Source organism: Mastomys coucha, unplaced genomic scaffold (genome assembly GCF_008632895.1).
Source record: "Mastomys coucha isolate ucsf_1 unplaced genomic scaffold, UCSF_Mcou_1 pScaffold1, whole genome shotgun sequence".
In the NCBI taxonomy this organism is placed as follows: Eukaryota; Metazoa; Chordata; class Mammalia; order Rodentia; family Muridae; genus Mastomys; species Mastomys coucha.
Window position 1 is genome coordinate 37,591,608 of NW_022196891.1, and position 17,815 is coordinate 37,609,422.

General features: G+C 35.1%; 1 protein-coding gene across 5 annotated transcripts in view; it reads left to right on the top strand.

The window, feature by feature from the left end:
- Kcnt2 (potassium sodium-activated channel subfamily T member 2) overlaps positions 1 to 17,815 on the top strand; it is a 353,683-nt gene that overhangs the window by 82,755 nt on the left and 253,113 nt on the right. For all 5 annotated transcript variants that reach the window (XR_004122600.1, XM_031384276.1, XM_031384279.1 and 2 more), the window contains exon 2: positions 16,616 to 16,695. Coding sequence is in view for 4 of the 5 variants with exons in the window: in XM_031384276.1 (XP_031240136.1) it covers positions 16,616 to 16,695 (80 nt within the window). In the remaining variant the exon portion in view is untranslated. The remainder of the gene's footprint in view (positions 1 to 16,615; positions 16,696 to 17,815) is intronic.

Consider the following 17,815-nt stretch of genomic DNA (forward strand, 5'->3'; position numbering starts at 1 on the left):
AAAAAAACAAAAAACAGCAACAAGGACAAACCCCTGATCCCTCCCTCCTCCCCCTACCCCCTGCTTGCCACTCCACCTTCTCCTGCTTACTGACCCTGGTATTCTCCTACACTGGGGCATAGAACCTTCACAAGGCCAAGGGCCTCTCCTTCCATTGATGACTGACTTGGCCTCCTCTACTATACATATGCTGCTGGAGCCATTGGTTCCCCCATGTGTACTCTGTGGTTGGTGGTTTAGTCCCTGGGAGCTCTGAGGGTACTAGTTAGTTCATATTGTTGTTCATCCTAAGGGGCTACAAACCCTTTAGCTCCTTGGGTCCTTTCTCTTGCTTCTTCACTGGGGACCCTGTACTCAATTCAATGGATGACTGTGAGCCTCTACTTCTGTATTAGTCAGGTACTGTTAGAGCCTTTCAGGAGACAGGTATATCAGGCTGGATTGTCCTTCCTTCAGTCTCTGCTCCATAGTTAGTCTCTGCAATTCCTTCCATGGGTATTTTGTTCTCCCTTTTAAGAAGGAATGAAGTATCCACATTTTGGTCTTCCTCTTTCTTGAACTTCTTGTGGATTGTGATTGTACTCTGTGTATTCTGATCTTCTAGGCTAATAACCACTTATCAGAGAGTGCATACCATGTGTGTTCTTTTGTGATTGTGTTACCTCACTCAGGATGATATTCTCCAGATTCATCCATTTCCCTAAGAATTTCATAATTCATTGTTTTTAATAGCTGAGTAGTACTCCATTGTGTAGATATACCACAATTTCTGTATCCTCTGTTGAGAGACATCTGGGTTGTTTCCAGTTTCTTGCTATTAAAAATAAGGCTGCTATGAACATGGTGGAGCATGTGTCCTTATTACATGTTGGAGCATCTTCTGGGTATATGCCCAGGAGTGGTATAGCTGGGTCCTCAGTACCAATTTCCAGAGGAACTACCAAACTGATTTCCAGAGTGGTTGTACCAGCTTGCAATCCCACAAGCAATGTTGAAGAATCAGGACTAGAGAAAATGTCATTTTCAGTGGCATTTTCTGCACAAAACAAATAAGACTTTTTTTTTTTTTAAATGCACTGGTCACAGTAAAAAACAAACTTACTTCCATGTTTCATTTAATATATTTTTGTATGAATTATATTTCTTCTTGTGTTCTGGCAAACTAATTACAGTTTTTAAAATTGTAACTGTGTTTTTTTTTATTTAAATTACTGCTTCCCCATAAGTAAGCATATATCTTTTACACACTAGAAGTATGGGTTTCTTTTAAAGAGCACATGCTGATCTGCCAGCAGAATAATGCTTCCCTATTAATATTCAGCTCCATGGAAGTGATTCAAGCAGCTTTTAAAGTACTTGAAACTGTAAAGATAATGGCCTCACTTTCAGAAAATTCATTCGATTATTAATATCATTCATTTTACATCACTCACTTTTGTGAGTTATTGCAGCCCTGCATGTGTGAATAATTCACACACATTTCTGGTGCTTCTGCCCAATGTTATAGTGTAAGATCATCTTCTGTCTTTTCTTGCTTACATTCATGCTGTCAACAGCTGTCAAAACTACTACATTCTTTTCTATTATGAAGATAGCTTACTGTTTCAAATGCCCTCTTGCTATTGCAGCAAGGATTTTGAGGCATGAACTGAGGAGTGAACACAGCAAGCATGAATTAAAAGGGCAAGATACAGGGTATGAGTTTGCAGACACTCTCTTGCTTTGCTTAAGGACAGTTATATTGTGAGTTTATTGTCACAAAATTTTGTCATCTTTTAAACATCCTGTGAGTATATTTACACATACAAACACAACCACATGCACAACTAGGCAGTATGATCTCTTGATATACTGTTATTGACAAATGCATTGTTTGCACATGGCTGTACATAAAATATGAGCATGTGCCACACTCAGTTAAAATGCTCACATATCACATATATTCATATTGTAGATATGGATGGCATACTAAAAGAAATGTTTTACTTAACTCTGTAAATTATTATATGGCTGTAATATGAGCAACACTGTTTTGTGCTGTGTCATTTCTGTCATGACCCTTACAGCTCTGACATTAGATGATGCAGTGGGAAAGCTGTTGCTGCACTTGAAGCGTTTATGGAAGTATGTCAAGGCTATAAAATAGAACACCAATAAAAAAATACACTTGTTTGCTCAATCTTTATTTTCCTTCTCTTGGTAGGACTGTTGTCCCTTCCTTACCACCTTCCACTGCCTTTGCTTTCTACCCTTTTCTCTTTTTCTTCTATTTCCCACTCATCCAGTTTCCCTCACACTGACTCTGAACTCCTCCATTCCAGTGACCTTCCTTGTTTCCACCTCTTCAGTCCTTGAGACTATAGGGAAGATCACTTGCTGATGTTAATTCATGACTTTTTTCTCTGGAGTTTTACAGATTCCCCCTCCCTTTAGTCTGGCTCCACATGCCTTAGTGGCTACCTCCATCCAGTACTCACTCATGCACAATTGGAGATCAAAGATATAATCAAGACGATATTTTGCTTTAAAAAATCATTTAAAACAATGTATAAATTTACCTTTGGGCTGTGTGTACATGTGGTATGGGGAACTCCATTAACTTTTGTTTCAAATAAAATTACAACTTCAAGATAGCTCATTATGTATGATAATTTCACAAAATATTAAGGGTCTAAAATGAATTTGATTCTAAAAAATTTAGATAATGTATACTAAATCTGTCTTTAAATATAACATGTGGACTTACTTAATTGTTGAATAAATATTTATATAGTATACATTTTAACACACATTTTAGTAAAAATTATCCAAGATATAATAATTCTGAAAGTGTCATTAAACTATTTCTCTACAGTACTTCCCCTAAACAAAATTTAATTTTAATTCATTGGTTGGGTTGTTGGGAATAATGAAGGAATTTTTCTTTAGAAATTCTAAATAAGCTCCAATATTACAGAATCTGCAAAAGAGGTATATGAAAATGATGAAATATTTAGAAGATATTGAAAATTATGAACTTCATATTTAACATTGTAAATATAAATATGAATATGACTGAAGTAAGTTTTATATAGCAAAATTCACAATGCACATAGAAAAACAGCTTGTTTGAAGAATTAGTAGTAAGTGTGTCTGGCCTTGTGTTGAGTTCTGAAGGCATAAGCAAAATGAACAAAATTGAGAGTTCTTGCCCTTATAATTTTAGATACAAATCCTCCCATACTGGCAGCTTTGGAGGAACACAGCAAGAAACATGCCCTCAAATCAACTCATGATGAGGCTCAAAGTTGGTTGTTACTAGTGATGGCTTCCATCTGCTTGCTTCCTGTCTATTTCAGTCTATTTTTGCTCAATCTTTTTGTGTACCTATTCTAAGCTGCCTCTACTTCGTTCAAGAAAAGTACACACTTTCAATAATCAAATTACCAAATATCTCATTATATATACGTACATATGAACTTTCAGATATCTCTATGTATCATATATACATATTTTTTCCTATAATTTTTCTGTGCTCTACAACTCATAGCATAGATTCTTAAGATCCACTTGAAGGATGCGGATCATGAAAAAGGCAGTTGTGGTATATTGAAAAAGAACATGGAATATTGAACAAATATTAATTTGTGTCATTTAAGTACATCACTGATGGAACATTTCCAGTGACAAAGACAGATGAGAGTTGAAGGGAACAAGAAGGATTGGAAGAAACATTGATGGAATTCTTGCTAGTACAAGAGATGTCTGTTTTCTCCATGTTGGGCTGAATTATTTTTATAGAGAATCTGTATAATAATTCTGTAGTTGAAAATAAAGCTGTATGCTAGAATATTTATTTATCTCTAACAGCAAATCAGAAGCTTGCAGTCTCCAATTTAAAATATATATATATATATATATATATATACATATATATATATATGTATATATATATATATGTATATATATATATATGTGTGTGTGTGTGTTCTTTGTTTTGGAGGAAGGTTATTTGGGAATTTCTGTTTTTCTGCATAGATGATGCCAGATGGTATTGTCCACAGATTGTCAGCCCTGCATGCTGACAGTTGTCAACTTTGGATGCTAACAGGGTGTGAGATGGAAGTACTACAGAGTAACTATTAATTCCATCTCTATTGTGAATATATACTGCATTCTAGGCCCTGGCCATGGACATATAAACAGACTGTTAAGTATTTTTTTCATGGCGCTTACTGTTTCATGGAGACCTGAAAAGCTACACAACAATAAATTTTGCTGTCACTTAAACCAATTCTGGATGTGTATTGTATTCTAGATGCCATAAGGGAACTGAGGGTAGGCAAGACTGAGCATAGAAAGTGAAAAGATAGATTAGGGAATCTCCCACAGGGGAAAAATATGGTGGATGGGTTCTTTTTCTTTACAGATCTATCTTCCATGTCATTGGCATCCCTCATAGTACAGATGCAATATGGGCTTTTTTTTCCAGTCAGATCTAATCTAAGGTTATGCCTTGCACTAAAAGACATTGTACCACACGGTGATTTCTATGATGTGTATGCAGCGTTTAGCCATGAATTTTGGAGATTTATTACTTTGATGAAGCTTCAGCAGGGTTCAATATTTCCACATTTCCACTTAACGTTTAGACTTTTCCATGACTTCTGTTGAAAATAAATCTGTGTTTGAAGGCAAGTTTAAGCATCTTTATGTCTCTGTTGATGCTCTTTGTGAACCTTATCAAAAGTATTGATTTTGCTCTTTTGCTTGTCTGTGAAATGATGTTGACTACGCAGAGAACCTTTGAGGATAATGCTGATAGGTACTCAAGTGAAAGAACAGTGGCCTGGATGAATTTTTTTGAAGCATATGGATGTATTTGACATCAGCTTACATAAGAAACTTTCAGAAATGAAAACCAGGAATCTAGTTACGTTTAGATGTGTTGGCTTGAAAACGTCCACTAGAGAGCCAAGGAGAAAAATGGAGTAGGCAGTTGAGTACATAAAATGGGAGGAGGTATGGGGCTGGAAATAAACTGTTGCAATCCAGGGTATTTCTGGGAAATACATTCTGAGTTTAACTATAAAAAGGGAACTTATTTTTAGTAATAAAAGAGAAAGGATCAGACTAGGCTACTCAAGAGCAATCCAGAGGGTTTGAAAATGCCATGAAAATGGGAACATTTTCAAGTCAAGTAAGGAATGTGGTTTAAAGAGAAAGACAGGATCTTTTGCACCTATGTTTACTAAGACAAACAGGGAGAGGTTGCAGCTCCGTTTTTTCTTTGTGGTAAGTGCAATTAAATGGTAACTGTGAACACTGTGACTTCAGTAGAGAGAGATGAGCCATAACAAACACTAATTTATGAGGAATTAGGCATTGAAGACACACTACTAACCAGTGCTAGGGACTGAGTTGTGCTCGCTTCCAAGGTTGGTTGGTTGGTTGGTTATTTATTTATTTATTTATTTATTTATTTATTTATTTATGTATTGGTTTTTGAGACATGTTTCTCTGTATATTCCTGGCTATCCTGGAACTCATTGTGTGGACCAGGTTGTCCTCAAACTCAGAAATCTGCCCACATCTGCCTCGCAAGTGCTGGGATTAAAGGTATGTGCCACCACTGCCCAAATTGTGCTTGCTTCCCAATCCACTTGCTGAAACCACAACCTCTTATAACCTCAAAATGTGACTGTATTCAGATCCCTTCCTTAAAACATGATCGAATTAAAATGAGGTGATAATCAAGTATTATGGGAAGAAGACATTCTAACCAGTGGGAAAAGCCAGTGTGCCATCTCTGTGGTTTTTCCTACTTCCTTGCTATGACCGTGGACAGGGAATTTAGCTCCTCTGTTTTAGGACAGCCATGGTATTTCACAGCTGGGGAAAATAGCTCCACTGTAGCATTTCTTTTTCTGAAGTAATCCTGTCTTGTCCTGTCCTGTTCTATCTGGTTCTGTCTTTAAAGTGTCCCATAAAAAGGCATGATTCTATTCAACTTATTCAACTGTTTTAGTTGTTTAGTTGTTCTTTTTAGAGGCTGTGACAGGAGCATAAGGTCTGTTTGGTCAAACAGATTTCTTTTAGTGATATGTTCTTAGTTCAGTCAAAATCTATGGTTTGCTTTTTTGCTAGATCTGCTGTATTGTGGCCATGCCATATTGTAACCCAAGAAAATAGATCTTCTACAGCATATTTCTCTCTGAATTTATTATTTTTCTTTTTTCCCCCTTCCTTCCTTTCGTTCTGTTCTCTTCTGTTTTGTTCTGTTCTGTCCTGTCCTGTCCTGTCCTGTCCTGTCCTTTCCTGTCCTGTCCTGTTCTGTTCTGTTCTGTTCTGTTTTGTCTTGGTTTTGATTGGTTAAGTATCCTTGACATTATAGACAATGTATTGGGTAGTAATTGTAGCTATTCCTCGTTGAATTCTTTAAAAAAAAATCTCATACATAGTGTGGATTATAGGTTATCCTCCAAAGGTGTGACCAGCCAGCCTAGCTGTTTGCACCTGAGGTGAGTCTGGAGTACCCAACAATTGGAGATTGTTCCACTAATTTATGAACATCTGCATATAAATATTATCTTAAGAATTCTACAAATTTTGGAGTATGGTAATGAATCTTTTTTTGGAAGTCTGAAGTTTGATACAGACTTTTCTTTTATTATTAGACTTTTTCTTATTTACAATATCTCCTGGGAAAGGTAATGAATCATAATCTATTTAAATATGTTTTGCAATTATAAAACATGAGAGCACCAAACCTAAGTGTTAGACCTCCAGGGAGCACTGGGCACTTACAAAGATCTGGATTCACAGTTAGGTGTGAGTTTCTTGACAGTACTTCAAACTGACTCTGTCTTCTCTAAGAGCCTGTACTCTTAACCCTTAAGTCGTTACTCTAGTCCCACTTTTCCTTTTTTGAATCTTGTAATTTGTAAATCAGAAAGTGTCCCATTCCTGACTTTTTCTATCACCCAAAGCTGTTGAATTCTTACTGTTTGGTTTACACTCTAATTCCTGTGGGTGCTGAAGATTTGACTCATGAGCTTATATGGAAGTTTTGTTTTATGAAATGCTCTGCAGTGCTACCTTCTTTATTTTTTCAAGGATTAGAAATGTTTGTTTCTCAAAAAACGTGGGTGGAGTGAAAGAAATCAAGTTTAAATTTGAGCTAATGCTGAGACACTATCACAGGTTAAACCAAAGAAAATAGACAGGCACATAACCAAACAACATTTCACAAGATATGAAAGCAAAACATCAATGAACCCTTCTATGGATCTAGCAACTTCCAGTTAGCTCCAGGCTTAGAGTTCAGAGCTGGAGAAGGTATTTGCCAATGCAGCTATAGTATAAAAACAAAGGAGATGCTCTGGTAGGCAGCTAGGAAGGCAAGTCCCAGGAAAACAAAATAAGAGGTTCACTTAGACAGGAAAAAGAGAATGCCGGATGTATCCATATCTAGGCCTGTGCAGAGAGTAAAATATAAGGAATAAGCAGAAAAGCATCAAGAAGAAAGAAAAGTCAACTTAGAGAATTATATTAGGAAATAAGTCGGTAACAAATTTCTTCATTTTCTGAAGCACAATACTGTGAAAACATTCCAACAAAGAGACTACATGGAGCAAGTGTCTGACCTCATCTATAACCTCGGACTGAGGAATCACACGGTTATCTAACTTCCAGCTTTTAAGCGACTACAACTCCTATGGGGTCATATCACATAGAGAAGTCTTACAGCTGCAGAGGCCTAAGACAGTTAGGGCTCCAGTACTGCACCATACTGTTTATTGTACTGCTCAGTAAATGTCACATGCCATGATGGACTGGTGGGGACTTTTTAGAGCAGTGTCTTTCTTTCCCACACTCATGGCGATGAGGTTGGTGACCCATCCCAGGGATAGTTCAAAGTAAGCATATGAATTTCTTTGCCTTAAAACTTAGTTCTTGCGATATCGCCCCTGGATTACCTCCCAAAAGTCACTGCTATGCTGCTTTTTCTTTCTCTTACTTTAAAAAAATACACTTTAACAGAAGTGCATGCTTCCTAGAGTAATTTATTTGATTTTAAATACTTTGAACTTTATTAAACTAGGGATTTGATGTTTGCTGTTGAACTTGCATCCTTCCTCCTGCATCATGCTATAAAATGCTTCTCTTTTTATCGCATGCAGCCACAAGCATTCATTTCTATTCTAACTTTCCATTGTATGATTGTGTTACCACTTTTCCACTTCCATGTCTGGATATTAATGTCTAGTTGTCTTTTTACTATCAATTAGTGCCTGTTAGGACATCATGTTCCCACCTCAAACTACTGTGTTGAGGATTCCCTCTGGCACATTACTAGGATTCAAATGGTTAGGTAGTAAGTGTTAATTGATACCACATTATTTGCAAAAATGAATTAACTAACATATTCTTTATTGACAAGTAGAAAGATCTCCTTTGGTTTGTGTGTGTGTGTATGTGTGTGTGTGTTTGTGTGTGTGTGTGTTTGTGTGTGTGTCTGTGTGTGTGTTTGTGTGTGTCTGTGTGTTTGTGTGTGTGTGTGTGTATGTGTAAGATGAAGTGTCCAGAAAAACAAAGGCACATTATATCAAAGGTAGTGAATGAGTAGAGATTTGTAAATGTCAAGAGTTGGAAAGATGGCAGACCAGAACCAAAATGATCTTGGACTCCCTTTAATCCCCTAAAGACCCATTCATGCCTATCTATGTGTCTATATGACCTAATATCTTTCAACTATCAGGTAAAACTTATGGAATTATTTTTCAAACAGATCACATACATTCCCCTACCCAGAAACTAGTGATATCAATTGGTACCATCTAAAACTTATCGCAAATTTTCCCTAGTTCCCTGAAATTGCCTATTTGCAGTCTCCACCAATACATTTGGTGATTGCAGTGATTTATAGCTTTAATTATGTGACTAATTTATCTCGTTTAACTACTTCCACAGTAGAACAGTCATTCAGGCAACTTGAGTCTGTGTTCACAAGACATAGTTCACTCCCATTTGGCTAAGAATAATCCATCTCCCTCCATTGGAGATGAGAACAGTGTTTTGTGGTGAGGGTTATTTACTTCTGGCCCATATGGATAGGTACTTTTGTGCTTATTCTTTTGAATTATTTATTAAAATTATTTATATATTTTTATTTTGAACTACTAGCTATTTTTCTCTTTCTAAACAGATTTCTATTTAGAAAAATGTTTAAAGTAGAAGAAACCCCCATCATGAAAGTACCAGATAGAAAATGGATTCCCAATAAAATGGAATTTTAGAGCAACAAAAGTCTAACCAGCCACAAAACAGAAATATCACCACTGACACTTTGAAACACATTTTAGAAGATGTACTCAATCAAAATCATTGAGTCCTCCCCTGTGACCACTAGGCAACGAAGGCAGGGTGAATTCCTGGTATCTCTGCCTTCTTATATTCTTTTCTTTTTAACTCTCTTCTTTTGTGTAGCTTGTTCATGTTGTGTCAAACTTTAAATCCTAACTTTGAATTAAACAGTTTTTCCTTTATTTTTGAGATAATAATATCATAACATCATTTCTATCTCTCCTTTCCAAAATACAGCCTGCTCAGTCTGCATTCCATTGCTTGTCTTCATATTTTCAGGGCTCACCATTGGTTACTGGGTAAGCAATGGGATATTCTTCTCTGGGGAAGACTATGTCTCCTGTCCTCAATTTACCTTAGTTTCCTACAGTTGTTTGTGTAGGGGTTGATGTCTCATGAGCCTCTCATGTTCACGTTAGCATGCTTATCATTGCTGTCTTGGTTTAGCTTATGCTTAGTCAGTTATGTTGGTAAGACTTTGTGGGTTTGTAGCTTCTAACATCGTGTTTGGTATCTTCCCTTTGGTGAAGTCAGAGATTACGTCATTAAACTAAACCTTTACTCTTGAGCTGTCTGCAGTCATAGCTTCTCATTATTCTATAAGCACAGCTGTCTATGAAGATGAGCTACACCTTGAAACACAAATGGTTATCCGAAAACCTCGATTCCCCAAACAATATTGCCTTCTTTGGGATACCTACCAGGACCTGAACCAGAACAGTTAAACACTGGACTATGCCCAGACAACAGCAGATTAATTATATTTGCTTCATGACCCTTGATATGATTCTTCTTGTATTTAAAACCTAAAACTCTTTTTATACCAAAGATGACTTGAGGTCATTGGACCTCAAGTTCCTACAGCCAGTGTAGACACATTGCATAAGCTTCTCTTTAGTTTTCATCATTATTAATCTCCTTAATTGACATAATGGTTGCAGGTGGCTGAGCTAAGCCTGGTAGGACAGCTGGAGCCTGGGCTGTTATCCTCAAAGTCTAGTTATAGTTTGGGAAATGCCATTTATTTATTTATTTATTTATTTATCCATTTATCTATTTATTTATATTTACTTACATGTTCATTTATTTCTTTTTACTGTATAAATGTTATTTTAATCACTATATCTGGATTTTCCTATGAACATCACATAGAAAACACAGAACAAAATTTTGCTGTAAATTTCTTACAGACAGGAGGAACAGTACACTGAAGAACGGATGTTGTTCATGCCCTTGTTATATATCTGTATGAAACCCATGCTTTGTTGCAGCTGCTCAGTATCTTGAGAGTATATCACACTTTTGTTCTGGGAAAAGATCAAATTGATTATGGATATTCCAGGGAAGTCTGTATTGCAATCTAAAGTAGAAATTATGTGACCTTCCATCCTTTTATCTCCTCATACCTTTGATAGTGGGGGATAAGGAGGTATGCCTTATGATTTAAAATTTACAAAATATATCTTAGGATCTACTTATAAATTCTCCATCTTTTGGTTTCCATGTTATATTAAGTCAAATTGGAGTTCTTAAAATATAATTATTTTGATTAAAATGGAGAAGTTCAGAGCATAGGTCCATCCAATGGAGTCTGTAGATGGTGACATGTCAAACAGAATTCTTCTTTGATTGATTTATGATGTTTTTACTATGGAAACTGCACATTTAGGTAACTGCAAGTAATGCAAGAAATCTAAACACTTTCAAGTGTTGCCTACCAGGCACTGATGTTAAAATCAAGTGGAGCTCTTGATCTTTCATCAAGCCATTCTTATATTGGAAGTCATTTACTGACTGACAAATAACTCAGAATTTCTTCCTTTAACAAATACTTTACAGTATTGGAATCCACACAAATCAATTTGACTGAATGATTTATCTACTTCAGCACAAAGCAAAAGCAGTAGAAACTGTACCTTGAATTTAAACTTTTCCTTTGATAGCAGTATGTGTCAAGATGTTTTCTTGTGATTTAGCAATGCCAAAGCAACGTTAGCTACTCCTGAAAGAAACATGGTGAACATTCAACAACACTCCACAGTGCAGTGAATACAGTGTTTTAGATACAGACTTTTGAATGCCAATGAATTATGGAGTACAACTTTAATCCCTTTCTTAGCCTTCATCTGAACATCTTCTCCCAGTGTTTTTTGCTATTTTCTGGTTTACTTCTTCTTTTTATAAAGAACTAGTCATACTGGATCGAGGGCCCTTTCTAGGCCAGAATCATTTTACCCTAATTTGACCAACTACATCTTCAGAAATTCTTTTCCCAATTAAGCCCATATTTAAAGTACTTGAGCAGTATAATCAATGTATCTTTTTTGGCAGAGACATCACAATTCAATTCAGAAACATATTTGTAAAAAGAATAGAGGTAAATATAGACTACTGAAGTCTTTTTGGAAAGATGACATTTTCATAAGCATACACTTAGTTTAGTGTTTTCTGCTATGAGCAGAGGGAGAACATTGTGCTACAAATACTGCATATTTGCTTCTTATAAGATAAAGACCAGTTGTGGTGTTATAGTAGTTTAACAACAACAACAACAAAATCACATCAATAAAAAGGTCTTAGAATAGACAGCTGCCCTGGGAGCTATGTACATCATCATTACATCCACAGATTAACTTTGTGTACAAAATCCCTTTTAAGTAAGTTGATGTTGGGGCTAATATGCATCTATAGTTCCTGTCTTTTACAACCTAAGGATCCAGAGAGTAGTCCCAAGGTATTTGTTTGCTAGAAGTTCAATAATGAAGATGTCACTCATAAACTACATACCAATATTGTGTGATCAGCAGCAGAATGTCAAGGAAGTAGCATCAGTTAGACCCACAGGCAGAATCTTCTTTGATACTGATGTTCATCAGGCCTGAGATCTATGAGAACATGTCTGATTTGGTATTCTGAATAAATTTCAAGGCATCAACATTGATTTTTTTTTCTGTGTATGGAAATGTAGTCTGGTATTTCTCTGAATGTTGTAAATATTTGTTCTTCTCCCCTTCTTGCCTAAGTGATATTTGAAGAAATCTTCAATAATATTGCTTTCTGTAAATGAAGTTACTTCCTCCCACAAATTTCTTTGTTTCCTTTTCTTTATACATGAATTTACCATTGACTTTTGATAACTGCTTATTTTCTTTTGAGTATATAGCATATAAGTCTTATCCAAACTAACTTTGTAAGAATGATCTTTTATAAAGTATGCTATGTAATTGAACTGAATATTGTTTGTTGCCACTCTACTACAAATCAGTTATTTTAATAGTAACAGGTATATTTCCTTGATGAGAATTTATGTACAAGGATTCATATTTTTTAAAACAAAGAAAGTATCAAAATAATGTTTCTGCATTGGTATCCTGGATTAAAATTACTTTTTGTGTTGTTGATATAAGACCTCCTTTAAAGTTATTAAATACAAGTATAAAGATGAGAGCAGGGAATTTAAAATTTAGCAAGCTCTAGTATGAGTTTTACACAAAATTCAAATACTACAGATATAGAATAAGAGGAAAATGAAAAGCAAGTTCTAAATTAACACAGGCCATTATCATTAGGGAAAATATACAATCCCTTTGTTCTCCCAACTCTACAGTAATTCCAGATTTTTGGAACATAAAAACCACAGAAGAATTTCCGATCGAACATACTACATAATTTTAAAGAAGATAACAAAACAAAAATAATAATATGCACAGAAAGAAATTTCCCAAGCTATCACTTCAGTACACCCTGAAGCAAAATCAAATTCCCTTGATAGCCAAGGTGATTGCATATGGAGATATTAGAATATTAATGATTAAAATGGCTCACCCAATCAGACAGTCTAAAGAAAGACAACAATGTGCCATAAGTTTGTCTGATTAAATGTAGTTTTAATAGCAATTAATACCCATCCATTTCCGATATAAATTTTGATAGAATTTGAGTTTTGATTACAAGCCCTGAAGGGTCATCATTAGTAGAATTACTGTGAATATATTTGGGGCTGATTTTTATATGAAAAGCCTATCAAAATTTTTGCCTTAATTTTATACAAAAGTAATTGTCAAGCTAATAACTCCAAATCCAGAAAATGGAAATAGAAAGTTAGAGAATGTTTCCAAATGTAAGGATTTTTAATAAACCTAAAATGATAAAATATATATATGGGAGTTCAACAGAATTGTTCTTTACTACAAATATATCTATTCAAATAAAACAATCCATCATCAGCTAACATAAAATGTTCCAGTAGAAGGCTACCTAATAGAGATTGTCATGTGTTAGCATAAATGGTGAAAAACCTAGTCTAAATGTTTTCTTTGATATGAGCTTGGACTAAAAATGACATTTTGAGAAATGATGCAAGCTGATTTGCCCTTGTATATTATTAAAACATCATTTTCTAGGGAAATTAAATTCTGATAAGCAAGTTAGAGGGAAGGTCAAAAGAGAGATAGAATCACAGACAAAGAGAGGGAGGAAGGAAGGGAGGGGGAGAAATGGGGAGGGACGAGGGGTGGGTGGAAGGGAGTCAGCAGAGGAAAGAGGGAGGAGAGGAGGCAGCTTTATACCAGGAACAGGAATCACTTTATCATTTTTATAATTAGCTGAATTTATGAAACATATTATAAAGGTCATCTCTGAATTTTATTTAATACAAGAGTCTCTAGAACTTTAAATATCTGAGGAAATTCCAATGGTTTATCCTAACTCCACTACATTCACTTTGAACTTGAAGTAGTTGTCATGTGATTAGTAAAGAAAACTTTATTGTGTTTTGTGTATTTCTCTTTTTCTTCTTTTTCACTTTGTTCTTTATTCTTCCTCCTTCCTCTTTTTCCTCTTCTTCCACTTTGTTTTCCTCTTCTCTTCCTCTCCTGCTAGCCTCACTCATTCTATACAGGAAAAGAAAACAAATTCCTTCCCTTACCCTCCAGTGTTTTATGTTTTCCCTGTATCTAAGTCGATAACTCCAAAGCATTACTTTCTTTTTTTTCATTATCATCAACCTTAAAACATATTTGTATAAATTTATATTTCAGTATTGGACATGTTTTACAGTATAGCACTAGACCAGTAAGATAAATAGAATAATTAAGAGGTTTGTTTCACATAATGTCATAGTTGGATAGAAATTAGGAAATCACACCATGAACAGCTCACTAACATGCCAAACAGTCTGTACTAAGAAAAGGATTCTGAGTGGATGGCAAGCTGTCATTTCATCTTTGGAACATGTACATATGTTAAAGAACTCTTCATTACACAATGATATCCATTTCAGATTTAGTAATTCTGATCCATAACTCTCCTTTAGAATTAGCTCTGTCCACAGGTATGTCTGGTAATAACTTGTATTATTTAAAATATGTTTATTTAAATGATTTTGGCTACCTTGTTCTTTAAGTATGATCATTTTGTGACTCTTAACTTCCAATAGGTGTTAAACCTTTGTGCAGCTCATAATTTTTCTGAGGTGGAATGCTTTACATACTCCTGATTACTTTGTCTACTTGATCTCATTTTATTTAAAAAGAAATGTTCCTCAGTTCATATTCATATCGGGCTCCAGCTACTATTTGAAGAATGGATGAACCTTCTTATAAATTTGATAATTCTAGGAAGTAAATCAGAATGGCCTTTCCTAAATTACTTGCATAATAGCCATGTGCCCTCTCAAATTTTGTTTTGTATCCATAACAAATTTTAACTATTTATGCTCAGTATCAGTGTTACAGTTCCTTTGTTTCAATTGAGCTGACTTTTCATTTGATCAAGGAAGGAAACAGAGCCAATGAAGGACTTTGAAGACATAAACTTGGCTTAGTGCCTCCTTGCCTTGCTTGAGGGTTTTTGAGAGTGTAATTCTGTAGGGAAATGACCATGCACATGGACCTACAGATACCATGTGCTTCCAAAGGCACTACAATTTTTGTAGTGAGCCATTTTGAAAAAATATTTAGTAACTATAAACTGGATTTTGACTCCACACCTCTTTTTATGTATAAAGTGAAGAAAAGGATAAGGATAAATACTTTAAAACTGTTAGTAGAAATAATTTCAAATAGGAAAGAAAAATTAATGAATATGGAGAGTTTTTAAAGTTATATAGAACTTGGTTTATCAGTAATAAAATATTTTTATTGAGCAGAGTTTTGATTTTTTTTCTTAAGAACTTCTTATCCCTAAATATACAGAATAGCAAGTTTGTGGAATTGTCTAGCAGTACAGTATTGTTTGTAACACTTCTCCTGATCTTTTCCTCCACATATGTCTTTTATAACAAAGCAACAAAATGAGCTGATAAATATATTAAGAGCATGCAGATCATATATTCAAATGTTTGTGGTGTTAGGATAATCTTGAGAAAATTTTGATCATGTAAGTATTGAAATTCTGACTTATCTGGTTTTGGAATCTAAACATATAATGAATGTGTGTGAAAGTGTTAACTGTTGACAAGTCACTCTGTGCAGGATGACACTTCAGGTTTATTATCCCAAATTTTTAATTACATTCTAGAATAGGAGAGACAGCAGTGAGCATGCTGATAGGTGACAGAGAAAAGCACTGTTCTGGAGGTAGTGATACCTCCAGAAGGAGGAAGGTGGTGTTCTGTTAATGGTTGACTTTATTTCAGGGTAGATTAAGCATACCATCTTATACCTTATTGGGGTTGCTTCTTAATAATCTACAGCCTTCACTTGCTGCTCCTGATTTAAACCCCTTTGCTGATCTCTCTCTCTCTATTTAAAAATGAGATGAAATAAGTCAACAAGAAAGGAAGGTGTTAGGAAATGTCTGTATCAGGTAGGTTCTAGGCTGAATGAAAGGCTTGATAAAACTGATATTCAAGCCCTGCCTGGTAAGTTTTCATTCATTTTGTTCCTTTTTAAAGCAGAAAAATATTAGGAAAAAGATTCTTTGGCTGATGGATAATTTTAAATATACATTAAAGATGAAAAAGTTTAATGTATTTTAAAATAATTTCGGTGAATTATTAAATCACTAAATTAGATAATTATGTTAACTGCAATATAATTGCACCGTCTTTAGGATTAGGAATCAGAAGCCCTTTTTTCTGAACTAACAGTACTGTATTTTAATGAACCCTCCTTTTTATGGTATGCAATTCACTCCAAACATAGGATGCATTAATTAAAATATTTTTATTTTTATTTATCTGGAGAACTGCAAAGTCAGTTTTTATTTAGTTTGGTAAAATAAAGATGCAGTTAACTTATACAAATTTGGTTTATTTTTCTGTTTTTAGGGTCCAAGTTGAATTCTACATGAATGAAAACACATTTAAAGAGAGATTAAAATTGTTTTTCATAAAAAACCAGCGATCAAGTAAGTTTTTCCCATCTGCTCTCATGCACTGGCTCTTTCCATAGAAATCTACCTCAAAATTTCAGCTATGCAATATTTCACAAAATCATTGTTTGCATAATAGAATAAAATTGGGAGAATATTTAGTAGTTAGTAAATGTAAAATAAAGCAAAAAATAAAAAATAAAAAGCTGAAGATGCTACATCCAGTAGTTTACATGTCTCTTTAATATTTTAAGTCTCATGATCTCAAAAGAACAAGTAGAGGCTTGTGTATCCTACTTGGAAAATATTAAGCAAAGTTTAAGGAGAGCACAAGCTTAATTTCTGTACTTAATGATGACGAGGCAGAAGGAACAGAAAGTCGAGGTCATGTATAATGGCATAATTCATGGAGGAGGGGCTCAGAAGTCTTATGTCTCCATGAGTAGCTACTGGCAGTTATTGGTTGCTGGGCACAGGGAAATCATCTTGTTCAATGGTGTATCACTGGATAATGCTCAAGCTCTAGTAAATAACCCTTGACCCATACTCAGGTTAGTAACCCCAATCAATCTCAGTGGTTTAGAAATGAAACATGATGTGAAAATAGGAGGGTATCTCTTGGGAAAGCAGAAGTGGTTAGTCAAGAGTGGAAGAAGGAATGAGGATAATTAGGGTGAAAATGGTGACAATCCATCATATGCTTTTATAAAACAATATTTTTAAGACATCATGGTTGTCTCTGCTAACAAAGGAAGTTTGAGGATAGCTTACACAACAGAGCAACTACCAAGCAACCCTGGGTTATAAAGACTTGTTACAAAAACTTCCCCTAAACTGTCACAGTGACAACAATAACACTTGGAATTTAATTGAAGGTTTTAAATGCGAGTGTTGTGAAAACTTTCATTGATTGTCAATGTTTCCTAATAAGTCCTAATGATGATAAATATTAAGTGGAGCCTGAAGTATAAGCATGGGTGTTGCTCTTCCTAAGAAGACTTTACATTAGTAAGTACAGGATGAATGTCAAGTTTAACATCCTGAAGATTCTAATTAAGGAATTGGGAACTGGTGGTGCACGCCATTAATCCCAGCACTTGGGAGGCAGAGGTAGGTGGATTTCTGAGTTCAAGGCCAGCCTGGTTTACAGAGTGAG